The 15,749-nt window shown below is 42.8% G+C and overlaps 1 protein-coding gene across 2 annotated transcripts in view; it reads left to right on the forward strand.

Moving 5' to 3' along the window:
- The window catches only part of rims2a (regulating synaptic membrane exocytosis 2a), a 149,197-nt gene that overhangs the window by 41,708 nt on the left and 91,740 nt on the right, over positions 1–15,749 (forward strand). Inside the window, exon 7 of one of the 2 annotated variants that reach the window (XM_087848107.1) lies at positions 305–564. In XM_087848107.1, coding sequence (XP_087704233.1) covers positions 305–564 — 260 coding nt within the window. Of the gene's footprint in view, positions 1–304; positions 565–4,531; positions 5,263–15,749 lie in introns of those variants that run through there. The other variant, XM_035909569.2, reaches the window with a different exon arrangement.

Below are 15,749 nucleotides of genomic sequence, written 5' to 3' on the forward strand. Positions count from 1 at the left end.
TATTTCATCATTCACCTCATCAACATGAATTGTGAGTAGTGTTTATGAATATTGTCGCTGCAAGGGTGAAAACACTCATTTTACTCACTTTCGTAAAAGCTCTCTTCCTGATTCCTGATTGTCAAACACCTTGAGAGATCTTTTTGGGTTTTTTGTTCACCCAGCAACAACAATATGCCTCATAGTCATGTTACAGCTTTAGATAACAAATACACAAATTACTCCATTGCAGCTCATCTTAGGTTTTATAAGGCTGCCACTGCCTCTTCAGTTGAACTAACTGTTCCCCTTCTCTTGCCTGCAGGTTATGTGGGTATGCAACTTGTGCCGAAAACAACAAGAAATCCTCACCAAATCGGGGGCATGGTTCTACGGCTCGGGGCCTGATCAAGCGCGGGGTGTGTTTGAGGGTGGGCCACAGGGGAAGAAGGCCAAACTGCAGGACCCGTCCCTATACCCCTACCAGGGAGCCTCAGGAGACTTGACACCAGCGTCAGACAGAAACAGACCTCACGGCGGGCTCCTGCCCAGACAGGCGTCCCTTGACAACGGTTCAGGGCTAAGGTACACGAGTCCCACACATGCACACCTCACTTCTGTTTGTGAAAAACAACAACAAACAAGCAAGCATGCGCCGCATGCACGGTGTAAGTTACAGACAAGAGCTTCATAAAGGTGCTTCATCTAACTGCAGAAAGCCTTTTAACATTACTGCTGCTCTGTGTTGCTGTAGAAGGAACAGACATGCAAGCCTGCCATAAGAATCCATATAAGCTTCTTCTACATGGAGCCCATGAGACCTATAAAGGACACAGGGAGACATATACCGTATCTAACTGGCACTAACTCAGCTATTCTACTACAGTCATCCACCCACTCATTCTTACTTCATTACACACACATGCATGCATGCACACACATACACCACAGTGGCACATATGATCACAGATGGTTGAAACTCTGATTCAGCTGCAATGGGAAACAGGCAGGTGAGGTGTGTGTGCAGTGATTAGTACTATCTCTGTTTTTGAGACAAAAGCGCACTTTTTCACTGCAGCGGTCCTATTTAGTAATTAGTCCTGTTTGTAGGCCAGCTCAGCCACTGCAGTAAATAAAGTATTAATAGGATGGGTTTTTTTGGTTTGTTTGTTTTTATTTGAAAAGCAAGAGTGGGCTTACAATGCAGAACACTGTGTTTCTTTTGTCATATGCACTAAGCGCTCCCTCTGAGTGCAACACTCTCACATGCTGACAACACGGACACGCTGTGTTTGTGAATCCCATATCCGGTTGCCTTTTTCTTGATGCTGGTGTCAAGTAAAGTAGTTACTTTGATGTCCACATGGGGGCTCCTTGCTCTTTATTCTTCTAAAGGTAGGATGGACGCTTATACTCAGGATCTGTACACTCTCTGGAATTTCTCAGCAGAGCCCTTGAAATAAAACAACAACAAAAAAACCCTCTCATGTCCGTCTTTGCTCCTTCTCAGATGTAAGGTAACTCAGCATTTGTTCAGCATAAGGCTTTGTTTTCCACAACCCTTGGTGTGCCACAGCAACCTTATAGCTCACAGACTAACAGTTGCCCCCTTGTCTCTCTCTGTCTGTTCTCCCTCTCCATGCTTCTTTATAGGAAAGATGGGAAATGCAGGCTGTATACTTAGCCATGTTGTGGCGAGCACACTCAGTGGATAGCTTGGATCTAATTGGAGAGTTGTACAGAGTTAGCCCAGAGTAATTTATGTGTATCTGTGTTACATGCCAGCAAAGTATAGTTACACTGACCTGTGTAGCACAGGGACAAAACAACCTGCACAACTCTGGTTACAACACGTCTCTAAACACAGTCCTCAGAATCCACTAAAAATCTCGTACGTGAAGTCCATTTAACACATCTGCCCTGCAAGTCAGTTGGAAATACACGAGTGTCCTGTTAGAGCTTTCACTGTGTAATGAGGCCACTGTGCTATGGTTTAATTTGAATCGGTTCAGTTTACATATTTATATACAGGACCGATTCATAGCCGTGTGCATCTCAGGGAACTTTATACTGTAAGGTACAAACCCTACAGAAATATAGACAAGAACACAATGAGCAAGCAGAGTGACACGTGAGGCCTTTTCAGACATGGGATACGTAACACTGCCACTTCATCAGTCTGTTGCAGTGATGGCATGCTGTTATTCTTCCATCTTCCATCAGATATACCCAGGGTGCGAGATTGTTACACATTCAGTGATGTATAACACACAAAGTTACAGTTTTATACAGCATGTCAGCTGTATTTTGGTAGTTATAGGGAGGTTATGTCCTTCTTGTAGTTGTGGAAACACATGCAAACATAATGTAGCAGACTTTAGTCAGAGGATCAGACTTTTCGCTACAGTCCTGATGGCTTGGATGCAGTTGGAAGATAAGGATGGCCACAGTGTTCTTGTTGAATCTTCCTTAGACTGTCCAATGATTTAAAAAAAGAAGAAGCAGAGAATCAACTGCAAATTGTAATTAAAGCTGCATTGCTTTACAGTGAAAAGTAATGCAGGAGTTGCTCAGACTGCTCCAAACAGTCAGTCACTCAATCACTTTTTGTTTCCGGCCGAGGATTTTGCCTTTATATCGTGAATGATTGCATAGCTTTGAGAGGTGGAGATGGTACCAGGGAGTAATTCTCGCATTGACATTGCCTACATTTGCAGTGACAAAACAGGAAACTGGCTGTCTGAAAATTCATGGGATAATGCTGATGATGGATAGCACAGAGTGTATAAATAGAACTCCCTCCGCATAAGCACCGAAACCCACTTTCATTAATCTTAAAGAATGTTTAAATTAACTCCTGGATCTGTTGTGCTAAAAAAGGAGGGGGAAAAGCTGGAGGTCTATTTATAAGGAGAAATAACTTGGGAGGGCTTCCAATTTGTCTTGGTCTCGAAGGTGTCATTTGAATGAACGCACAAATATGCCAGGACAGCTGCAGTGTTGGGTGATGCTGATGAAACCGCCATACCTAAACAGGGACTGGAATGTACTCCCTGGAAGAATTTCTTCAGATTCTGCATTTTCAACACATTTAACCCAGCAGCGGGCACATTCACCCTGCCAAAAAAATGTGAGAAGAGGAAGGAGCACAACAAACCTAGCTCGAACATCCTGTAACAACCAGCAAAACCCAGTGTGTTACATAGTAAGCTTGGGACAATTGTTTAGTCTAACTTAGTCTGTCCCAGTTTAAAGTTGTGTACCGGCACTAGTCCTATTTTATGCACGTGCCGCATTGGCCTTGATCAGCTCTGCAGTGAAATGATAATATGGTCAAACAGCTGACACAGATAGTTCAGGGTTAATAGTTTTTGTTGTTTTAGTCATCAGTTTCATTTGAACATATAATGTTTTCTTTTAGATTTGTATTAAGTAGGAGAGGGTTAGTTTTGAGCCCAGCAGTTAATTTCAGTTCAATTTTATTTATATAATCGAATGAGGTTTTGGGTTTAGGTAAACCTAAAGGGGCCTGAGTGTTTTTGATGCTGACTCACCTGGTCCCTTGCATGAAACAGTGGAATAATACAAACATTTGCAATCCCAGGTCTAAGCTTAATATTTTCATAGTCTAGTATTTATAGTATTTCATATATGTTTGAGTTTAGATAGATGTGGGTAACTATAGCATCTGCATGTTTGTTTTATTCGGGACTTTTTTTTTATCCTAACATGATCACAGTGCCAACAACATCCTATATAAATACATAACTGCCTCATGCTTAAACAAGGGCCACTTTATTGTGTTGATTAAAAGCTGAAGCGCTGCTTTAAGTTTAACAGATCTATATTTTATCTCTCAGCAAGGTTATAATAGTTTACTAAAACTAAACTAACAACCAAAAGTAGATGTAAAAAAATTATTAACCTAAAATAAAAATAAAAAGTAGACAAAAACAATTAAGCCAACTGAAACGACTTAGTGAACTTGGAATATTACGAACATTAAAACTAAATAATAATAATGATAATGGTTATTATTATTATTATTAATAATGATAATAACTACGACTGAAACTAACTTAAATTAAACTTCTTCCAACTCTGGAAAGTAAACTGAATTTAAAAAAAAAAATACAACAACAACAACAAAAAAAACCGTACAAACAAACAAATTTCTGAAAAACATGAAGACTTGTAAAAATATGTAACCACATTAAATGCATCCGCTTTAAAGAAGGGCCTGGAATTAACTGGGTTCTTTTTGGCTAATTTCAAGTGTTTACAGTTGGCTCTCTGGACGAAATGAAACGCATTAAATAAATAAATAAACAAGCAGGCTCTCGGGAAAGCCCTCATTAGTTGCGTGCTTTGTCCTCACAGTAACTTTATTGCTGATTGATGTAGCGCTGATATTCCAAAGCCGGATGTGGAATGTCGGAAAGACAAAAAGCCGTGACGCTAGCACGCCCCCTTCCACCCCCCTCGTGCGTGATTCTGACGGTTATCTGCCGCTGTGCGCGTCCCGAAGAGTGCGCGAGACAGAATGGAGCGATATGGCGAAAGAGTTCGCGCGACTGTATCGGTAGCGCGTGCGTACGTGTCTGTGCGCGTGTCAGGGCAAGTGTGTACTCTTCATGGGCAACTGGAAATATGAGTTGAATGTGAGGCAGCAGCTGATGCGCCGGTACGGGGATGCTGCCGCCGCCGCCCGGTGCCGTGTAGGATGGTTCTTCGCTTTTTCTTTCCTCCGGACGCTCCTTCACCTCCCCCCGCACACGGAGAAGAAATTTTTGCCGCTGCCGCGAGAAGAAGAAAAGGCTTGTTACCGGCACCGGCACTGCCTCCCTTTTCTCGCTGCAAGTCCGAAGCATTATGACCGAAGAAGCCCACCCGGTATGCGTCTCGTTTAAGGACACTTTTTTACCAGCAGCGCAAGGAGGAATATGGAACTTGATCGGCGTCTTATTTGCGTTTAATGCGCCCCCGGGAGATAACATTAATACTACCACTACTACTAATAATAAGAAGAAAAAAAACTGACGAGGTGTATGTTTAGAAGGGGGGCGTCCGGAGAGAGCGCAGGCTTTGGGATGTAATGGTGGGAAAAGGGAAAAGGCTGAGCACTTACTGAGGATAAAAAGAAAACCGAGGTGGGGGGAAAATGCAGTTTGAGACATTGCGTCAGTTCTGTAGCTCGGTTTTATCACATTTCAACGGGGCTTTCACGGCACCTCAGAACATCTTGCAGACGGAGCTGTTCGAGCAGGCACTGAGCAACATCGGGTGAGTGATTCCTTTGTAAAAGAAATGCCCAGATTTATGAGGGAGGGCTTCCCCGTTGGTATGTCAGGCGAGTTTTTTTTTTTTTTTTTTTTTTTTTTTGGGGGGGGGGGGGGGGGGGGGGGCATGTATCGATCGGTAGCCTGCCTGCGTAATAACAGCCTACAGTGTAGTGCTGCTGCAGATATTTCCTGGCTGGGATGATGGGGGCCGATCAACGTCCCTGCCGCTCTTTGCTCGGTGCGCGTGCACGCGCGCAAGCTTGCACGGTTGGATGTTGGTAGTTTTATAGGCACACTGTGACCACATCGGGGGTTACCGTAAATGTATATACGCGCGTGCGCCTTTATGGCCCAGCGCACGGCTGCTGCAGCATGTCTGTGCCCTGCTGCTGCTGCTGCCTGAGAGGAGAACATGAGGGAGGCAACGATCATGAGGGGTTAATGTACATCTTAGGAGTCCAGTGATGGGGATGAGTGGGGACTCCCCCCACCCCCTACTCAATTCCCCTACACGCCCACTATATGTTCTTTTGAAGGTGTATAGGGGGAGGCAAGTTTTTTTTTAAGGTGTCAGTTACTTGACAGCAAAATGGCAGCAAGAATGGACATCATGTGCATTTTGCAGATGAATTAATAATCTATGCTTAGACTAACAGAGCAATAATTACTTACATTTGCTGTGTTTTAAAAACCTTTTCAGCACAGCGTCACTGCAACATACAGGCGTTGCTGTAATTTTACATTTGCTGCTAGATAGAAAGGAGCATAGTGTGTGTGTGTAAAGAGAACGAGAAAGAGAGAGAGAGATGCACCGAAGCATATTACGATTAGTCTGCTAAATGCCCTGTACCCTACGGACAGGCCTCTGGTCATCTGGCCAGGCATGGCTGTTGGACACATTATGCAGACTGCAGAAGGGCTGTAAACTTCCAGCTTTAGGGTCGAGGCTTGGGGGACCGACAGGCTACTTTTCTTTCTTGCTATAGACGCAGGCCCCCGTATCGCCACACCATCCACAGTCTGTCTCTTGGGACTTGCGAGTCTTTCCCCCTGTTGTCCCCCCACCCCTACCGTCAGAAATAATTTACAGCTTTGCCGGGCTCTCTGCCACCTCACATTACATGGCCAGAACACTCAGCCACTGGAAGGGCGGAACAGGGGGTGGGGGTGGGTATCTGTGCCTGGAAACTGTGATCCAGCAAGCATTACATCTTACTGATTAAATTGAACTTATTTTCCATTGCAACCTTTTTGTTGTTGTTGATGTTGTTTTCTTCTCAGCAAAACCTTTCCGTTTGAGGATGGTGGTGGTTGAAAGCAGTCCAAAACAGGCTGTTTTTTTTAATGATAAACGATCACATTTGCAGCTGGTATTTCTCAATGGCAAGAAGCTGTCATGACAGACTCTTAATCGTAGTTACTTTTTCAGCACAGCCGGTGTCATCCTCTTTGTTCGCTAATTTGTCTGTACACAGTGTGGTCAAGCTCACAATAACAACACAACTCCTTAAACCAGCAGTGTGTGCTGTTATCAGCGGATATCCAGCTTAGCAATCCGTTCGATCGGAGCTGTTTGAGTCTCTCTCCCTCTCTATCTGTTACTCTTTTCACAGGCTCGGCCTCCTAATGGGCTGTATGCTTTTAGATCCAGCTTCCATGTAATATGCATGTGTGCGTCAGCAGAGGTTCTAATGGGGTGTGTGAGATCTGTTCTTAGAAGGCTTGAATGGTTTGGAATTGAGTGGTCACTACATTTAAACTGCAACCATACTCCCTCCCCGCCGCCGCCTCTAATACACACGCTTTCCGCTTATAACCCATCCAGAGTTGCATCTCCTTGTGCTTCTCTTCTCCAGAATACCTCAGACCAGATTGTGTCTGCTGGACTTTTGTTTGTAGCATTAGAAGGCATGTTACTGAGTTCTTTTTTTTACAGTGCAGTTTTTGTAGTCTTTCCCCTGTTGTGAAGTGTGTGATGCAGGATGAGTGGGATATGTATACAGGAGCGTTTGATTTTCGGCACAGATGCAATGTAATGAAATCATCTCCATGCATCAAATCCAGCATGTTAAATGAAATCGACGTGGCTGCAGCTCGATGATTCCGATTGTGCCGCACAATCTGGGGTGTGAGTTCAGTGAGTCATCCTCTTACTCACAGCTGTTTACATCATTCCACATTCACGTATATTGTCCTCCTGCAGTGACGGTGTATTTGCAGCTGTGGATTTTCTAGCCTATACGTGCGGCACGTTGCAAACCAGCTTATTACCAGCACCGTCAGCATCACACTAAAGGTTCCTCTGATGTGGAAACTCTCTGGATTTCTCCCACGCCCATCACGGTCTCTGCTCTTGTCCCCTCCAACAGTTGGGTTGCCATAACAATAAGGTGTAATTTTTCATCATTAGAAATGATGCTGTTTTGTCTCTGTCAATCAATATCAAAGTTATCGGGATGAGAATGGCGATTGTGTTTCTAGAGGTGGGACTAGACCCCCCTTGATATGATGTTTTGACACTTTTTTAACACATATTTTTACATTTTGCAGTAAAATTAGAATTGCAATAACATATTACACAAGTTATCACCTTTCCTTCAAACACAAATTATGTCCTCAAAGTTAAACTTTGTCAATATGTTTCACCCAATAAGACGAAGTTATCTCTCTTCAGTTATTTATTATTGATGTAAAATGAGATTGTCAAGCATACAAACACTGTCACTAAAACCTGCCATAAATGTGGCCATGAAGATTGAATGAGGTCAAGTTGGGAATTACTAATACCATCTTGACCTTATTCTTATATGTCGCATGGTTTTTCAATTGGGACGATTAATTGGATGCTTGCTCAGCTAACGTTATCTCAGGTTATTTTGTGATGAGATGAGCCCTCTTGTTGACAGAGTATTTCCATTTATTTATTTTCATTTATTTAATAAAATATCAATATTTGATTTCCCTGTATCAACATATTATACATGATTTCTACATTGGTTAAAGGATGTTCACAATTTGTATCTTTATTGTCAAAAGACTCGTGAAACCAAGAGCAGCAGTCTCAGCGATTTCGGTCCTGCTGATTTGGTGACACCAGTAGTGGTAACAGAGCACTGAATTCTGGCAGCAGCAAAACAAACTGAAGTCAGGTAATATTTAGACTTTCTTGTCTGTCACTGCAGATGGGTCGAGTCTGTAGGGCATGGTGAAAGTAGTCAGTTATGTCAGTGAGGAGGCTCATCTGACAGCTCACTGTTGCTGCTCCTTTACGGGCCTACTTGCAATATTTGAACTAATCTGCTGTCAAAAAAAATGCTGAAAATAACCGCTGCCCACTTTTAACAAATGCATTTTTTGACGAATAATAGTAGTAGAGTTAAGCCTATAAGCAAACACACAAGTTCATACAAGTACCTGTTGTTTCACCAGATAAATGCTTTAAATGTACAGTTGCAGCTGTGGGAATTGTGTGGTTCGCTGCCACTGACACCCGGTCGGCAATATTTCCAACATGTAAATGTTCCATACTTGTTTTAGTGGGCAACTCATTTACCATTTTGTCACGTTATTTGGCAATAGATGGTGACAAACCAATATAATTTCCTTTGGGATTAATAAAGTATTCTGATTCGGATAAAATGAATATCATGGCAGTTTCCCATTGAAATACTTTTGCACAACTTTCCCGAATGGAACAAAAAAATATTACAAGAATCTTTACATTTAACTCATGTTTCATCCCAAATTATTTCATGGAGAAGGTGTGAGCCCGCTCAGTTAAGAGCCAAATTTCATTTGCTTTTCAGCGGTGCGTCTGCAGCAGCTAATTTTCCTGTAGTAGTCCTTGACTGAGCTAATTAGGAAGTGCAGGCATGTCAATAAGTACTGCACGTGCAGTCTTACTTTGTTATTTGATTCCAAAGCAGCATTACATAACAGGTGCACAGCTTATTGTGTCAGGATGATCAAACTAGCTGGATGTTTTATTTTGGAAAAATAAACCTACTAAGAACATTAAATACAGTCATCTCTAACATGATTAAGTAATGACGCACAATTTACACTTATTGTTGCCCTTGCATCTTGTCGGCCCATGTTGATAATAAGCACTGTGTTGTGTGGAGTTCAGTGGAGAAACAAAGCAGGGAGTGAAAAAAATGGCAAGGAGCAGACAGAACGTACCAGAGGAGGCAGAAACACCCAGGCATCAGTCACCATGGTGACAGAGCTGTAGACAAGGCAAGACATAGCAGACTGCAGCTTGTGGGACTGGAAGCTCTGGATCCCCAGATTCATGTTGATGTGACAGAACTAGAGAAAAGAAGGAGAGGGAAAGATCGCAGACCCAGAAAAAACAAGAAACAAGGCGTTGGATTCTAGGGGAGGGGCGGTCTTGAAAGCAAGACACCTGCAATATTGAACTGCAGTTCTGTCTTCCGGTATTGTTGTTAAAGCATGCTAGTCTGGTTAAAGCTAAAATTTAAAGGTCATTTGGGTATTAAGTGAACTGAAAGTACATCTGAATGATGGAGTTCTTCGACCAAAACCACACCCGAAAAATGGACCATAGTTTCTTAATACTTCTCTGTTCTGGATGCCCGTTTACACATTTACACTCTCTCCGCTTACCCTTCTTCATTCAGAGCGAGTCAGCTGAGTGTGTGTTTTATCTTCTAGCCATACCCTGCCTTTTATTCCCACACTTTTAACATTAAAGCATTGTGGATGCAAAATCAGGCTGACTGAGGTGCTTCTCTGTAGCTGCTGGGAGTTAGATGACTGGCGGCTGAAGGAGCGCCTAAGCAGTGGCAGTTTGGGCAGGAGAGAACATCACGCTTTCTTTTTCTTTATTATTTTTCTCATCTGGCCTCAAGTCAATGGTCACCTCTTTCTTTGTCATCTTTGTGAGCACTAAAGAGTGTTCTCTTGATGTGAGACAGACTAAGGCTACATGTTCAATGCTTCTTATGCACCCTCCTCCTGCTCCCTAATATCCCGTCACAGCTCGCCCACGGTTCAGCCCACCCGCAGCCCCGTGGTGTCGTACCCGGGTGTCGGCGGCACTCAGCAGCTGTAATTAAGCTGGCCCTTTATTGGTTTTGTCCTCGCCGTGGGAGATGTGCGGAGGAAGAAGGGAGGCCCTGGTTTATTGCCTGGGCGTCTGAGAGAGGGGTTATTATGATTGCATGCTAGAGAGAGAGAGAGAGAGAGAGAGAGAAAAGAAGCAGATAGAGGGGAGAGAAAGTGGAGAGAGTTGGAGTGATCGAGAGAGACAGCGGCAGAGGCTGAATCGATATGCTCGACTCCTCTCCTCTCACCAAATCATATCTCAGCATCAAACCGCGAGTGAGAGAGAAAGAAAGACAGAGAGAGAAATAGAGAGAGAGAGAGAGAGAGAGAGGGAGGGAGGGAGAGAGGGGACTGGTGGCTAGCGGTGGGCTGTGTGGCTAGATAAACATCAGGCTAATGTCCCCAGCCCCCGGGCCTGCTGCCTCTGCTGCTATTGCCGCTGCCCAGAGAGGGAGGTGAAATTGCTTTTGCTGATGTTTGGTTACAGTTTGCCACAGCACAGTCCCGCAGGCAGGGGTACATGTGATCCCATCCACAGGGATGCACATTAGGTATAGGTTTGCCTGGCCAGGTCATTCTCAGCAGTGAAACAGGATGAGGAAGGAAAGTGCCACAGAGCAAGAAAGGAAAGACAGAGTACTTTTCAACAGAAATGCCAGCCTGTGCAGAGCGCTGACATCTGGGCTCTTTTCATGCTCACAGAGCGAGACTGATTCCCTGAAAGGCTGAATGGCTGCACGTGGGCATGCATTTTGCGTGTGTATGTGTGTGTGTTTGACCCTCAACCTTAACCTGTCACAAATGGCTGGGATACAGTATGCACAGTGTCCTCTCTCTTCACTTGGCTCATTATAAACCACTTCCAGTGCCGCTCTAGGTCCTTGACTTCCTCTCTTTCTGCCAACCGACGGACCAAAGAGAAGGCTGCTGAGTGGCGCACATGGGAGATTCAGCTCTTCTCTGTGTATCTCTGTGTGTGTGTCCTTATGCGTCTTTGTGAGAGTCTGTGTGGCTGCACTTGTGTGCTCATATGTTTGAAGCCCAGTCCCTAGAAGGTCTTTTTTTTCTCTCTCTCTCTCTCTTATAAAGCTTTTTTCTGTACTCTCAAACAGATGCCTGACGTCATCTCGTTTTTTAAATATCCAAGGGAGAGAAGAGAAACCGCATACGACATATGCATGGTGCTTTGCTTTCAACCATACGCCTTGACATGTGATACCGTTCGTCAGCATCGGTGACAGTTGAGAATCTAATAAAAGGGTTAAATCCGACCACCTTTGCTGTCACAGTTGACTGTTATTATGTGACATCAGTGCGCGTGCGCATAGGTGTGTTACTCTGCAAATCCTTCCCCTGGCCTCAGTAGTCAGTAGAGTCATTAAGTGAAAGCTGTCTGCTCCAGCACGGCATTATCATTCTTGTTGTACATTTTGATTTATTGATTAAAGAGGCTTATAAAGTCAGACCTCTGGAAGGTCGGGAAGTAGGCTTTCTTAGCTAAATCCCTGTTATTTAGTGAAGGGGAGTGATAGGTTTGTCTAGCACAGACCTATTGCTGGAACGAGACAATTCTACTACAACAGCAAAAGCATTAGACACCAGGCTGAAGTCTTTGTGTGATCTCGTGCACGAGGGAGATGCCTGAGACTGTTCCTGCCGCTTGAACCCCAGTCACTCTCAGTTAGCTGGCCTGGAAGTCCAGCAGTTCATCTAAACAAAAGGCACTTATACCTAAACGGACATAGATGTGTTTACCATACCATAAGACAGTAAGAGAAGGTACGACCTCTCTTGTGACCTTAGGATATGTGTGCATGCCAGAACACTCTGGAAGGCAAACAGAGTCTTTGCAGACTGCTAAGGATCAGACCTCTATCATCATGCAATTGATTATATACCTCTAAGCATATATAAGTTTATATTTCTAAGCATAAATGACAATCCACCAATATAAACCTAACATTTCCACCCTGTTTGGCATTTATGCTAGAAATTTCCCTGTTATGAAGCCCTTGTGTTTGACCGTTTCAGTGCAGGCATTTTTATACCCAACATCTGTCAATCATCCCAAATTACTGTAGCAGTACACAGTTGATAAATGTGTTAGCAGTTATCCTATTTCTCATTGATCTCATACAATGGTAAACTGCATCCTACAAGTAAGCAAATGAATGTTAATAGTCAAACACAGGAATTAACATTTTCAAAATCATTCCAGCTTTGCGGTGTATTCCCCAGGTGTGTAAATCACACATCTCTCCGCAGAGTGGTTTGAGTTCTACAGAGATTCATAAATGTCTCTTCCAGTTGTTTCCATCATTGTCCATATGACCAGAGTCCAAATGTATGCCGACATGGGCATACAAACATACCAGTTGGTTTTGTTGTTTGTCAATGTGGCTTTTAGCTATCTTCAAAGCTGCAGGCCTCGTCAGCACTTCTGTTTTATGGCCTCTATCAACCCCCATCACCTCACTTCAGGCATTCTTCCTGTGGGGGATAGAGCCAACTGGTGGATTATCTGCACTTATGACTCCTCTATTGTCCTTTCATCTCTGCAGAAAACCTTTTTGGAAAGGGTATTGAATCCAGCTGTTTTACTGCTGTTATGCTGCCACCTGTTGAATCACTTCAGCAGTCTAGTAGAAGTGGTCGTGATGCAAATGACAACAACAATGACACAAAGGACGACCCTCTTCAGAGTGTCAAAGTATGCACAGCACAGTGACACAGCATTAGATGGTGTTCATAAGAATTTGCTGTCAGTCATTTCCCAGTCACTTGGCATCTATGCTGTTCACAGATTCACAATTCCATTGCTGAACTTCCTCTCTGCGCTGTCAATTAGAGCTGCTTCCCCTATTCCAACGCCGCTGAAGATTTAGGGTAGAGCAAGTCTTACATCGTAGTTGTCTTCCTCAACGTCAACGTCGAATCTCTTTCACTCCTTCTGGATTTCACTGTTCAAAGTCTCCTCATGACGATCTCTAGGAAGCCCAGTGGCACAGCCCTCTGTGGGATGTCTGCTGTGCTGGAGGTGATCTCTGCTCCTCACTGATCCTCCTGAAGCTTCTCTCCTGGCCTCGGCTTCCATCTTGTGGACGATCTCCTCAGGCACTCCTTCTCATGGTACTTGCAATTTAAAAATTGACACTCCTCCTTTGCCACATGGCCCTTGCCATGTGTCAGCTCCACACAAGTAGACATGCACAAGAAAATTGCACATTCTCTCTGAAAAATTCCCCAGGGCTTTCCCCCTTGGAGTAGCTCTACTCCAAACCTGTAACCCTGTGTAAAAACATTAGTCAGTGGTTAAATGTTAAGGTTGTTCAACTCCCAGCTCCACCCGGAGCCTGTATCCACACTATCATCATCACTGCCTGTCAGACAAAACCTGTAAGTTAAAACAAACTTCACATTTGCAAACAACTGTATCATAAGTAGGGGTGGGGGAAAAAATCGATACTGTGTAGTATCGTGATATTTTGTTTGCTAATAATGTATCGATACAGGGACAGCAGAAATCGATATTTTGTTACAAAAAAGGTTTTTGTGCTCTGACTTCAGAGCATGTTGATCCTTTTTCTGAGCAAGAATCCTGACATTCCTTCACTGTCCAAACTTTTTTTTTGGCAGTAATAAACATGACAGTTTACTTATTTTAATTTAAGACATGTTTTATTTTAATTAAGTTTAAAACTTTTTTATTTAATGTAAAATTATATTTTGTTTTAATTTACTTTCAAATTCTTCAGTTGCTGAAGGGGCTGCATAGTTTTCATAAATTGCATAGTTCAGAATAGCTATAATTGTACCAGATGGTTGCATTCAGTTAAGTTGGACTAGACTGTAATACAAACCGTTCAGTTTGTCAACAATAAAACTGACTGAAATGAGAGAAAGACTGAGTGTGAGACTTTGATATTAGATAAAATGAATATTGATAAAGTTTACCTTTATTTACAGAATCTGAATATCGCAAAATATTTTAAAAAATTGCAATAATATTGTATCTTGCGTTAAGTATTGTGATAATATCCTATCGTGCGTTAAGTATTGTGATAATATCGTATCGAGGGATGTATGGTGATTCCCACCTCTAATCATAAGAGTAATAAAGTATTCAGCACCACAGAGACAAGTGTCAATGCAGGTTTATTCTAAACCATTAAACCCACTACTTTTTGCCATAATTTGCCTCAAATCATGTATCATCCCAATTAATTCCACATTGTAATCAGTGACTTTCCTTAACTTTGTCACTCCGCTTATTTCATCTCTAATGAGCTCAATAGTGGTCAGATAATAAGCCCAATATTAAAAAATGTCCTATAATCACTGCACTTCTGCTCTAACATCACTTGTCTGTCTGTGCTGAATCCTTCACAAGCATTCTTAGAGAAAAACAAGCATTAGAAAAACATATGAAGCATCCTGGAGGTCAGGTCTGGATCAACAGATTCCAGAGGTGCTATAAAAAGGTAATAAGATTAACCATCCGTAGCTGTGAAAAGGAGTGACACTGGTTTCAACACAGTATGTGTCTCACATTGTATACACATTCTCCCAGTAATATTCACATTTTCCCAACAACAGTGTAATAGCATAACCAACATATAGCCAGTAAACACAGTTTCTTTCACACATAAACCCAGTAACCCAGAAAAATTACAGTCAAAGGTTAAATCAGTAGAGCTCACATAGTGTCATGTGACCCAAAGTTTCCTCCTCTGGTCTCCTCCTGCTGCTGCAACAAAAAGAAACACACATCCATACACCCACCCCTTTGTCACATCTGGGTGGGGGTTAACCTTGCATAGTGGTGTTAAGTCAGTCAACTCTTGTCAGCTTTTACCAGTCCAGTCAGTTCCCCATTAGTAGAATCTCTTGTCGCATTAAGTTTCTAGTGCCAGCAATATGACGTCATTTCAAAAAGAAGAAAAAGAATTTAGACTGGATTACCTTTGTGAATCCTTTTAGACCAGGACTCGCTTTCTAATTGTCCCAAATAAGTTGCTTTCCCCAGAACCCATTTTAATGTGGAAAAGCTCACTTGCAACGGTTTTCCCAACTTGTCGTATAGCGCTTTCGTTCTAATTGTGCAGATCTGCTCAACGACAGAGATTATCAAACAAAACGTTCAGTGCACTGTGAAAGTATCAAAATAAAAAGGCCTAGTTAAGTCATGACACATGCTCCTCATCTCAGGAGGGCAAATCATACCAAACCTAATTGGCAGGTTCAACTTTGTAACAAAAGAAAAATCATCAGCTAAATTAATCCCAAAACATTCATCCATCAGCCACACACCACACAACATTATTATTACTATTGTCTTATTAGATATGAGTTTCCTCCCAGGTCTGTGTTTATCACTCATTTGGGTCACAGACCCATTTTATTTAGCTTTCCTTTTTC

The sequence above is a fragment of the Neolamprologus brichardi genome, chromosome 11, assembly GCF_056152115.1.
Source record: "Neolamprologus brichardi isolate AB-2024 chromosome 11, ASM5615211v1, whole genome shotgun sequence".
In the NCBI taxonomy this organism is placed as follows: domain Eukaryota; kingdom Metazoa; phylum Chordata; class Actinopteri; order Cichliformes; family Cichlidae; genus Neolamprologus; species Neolamprologus brichardi.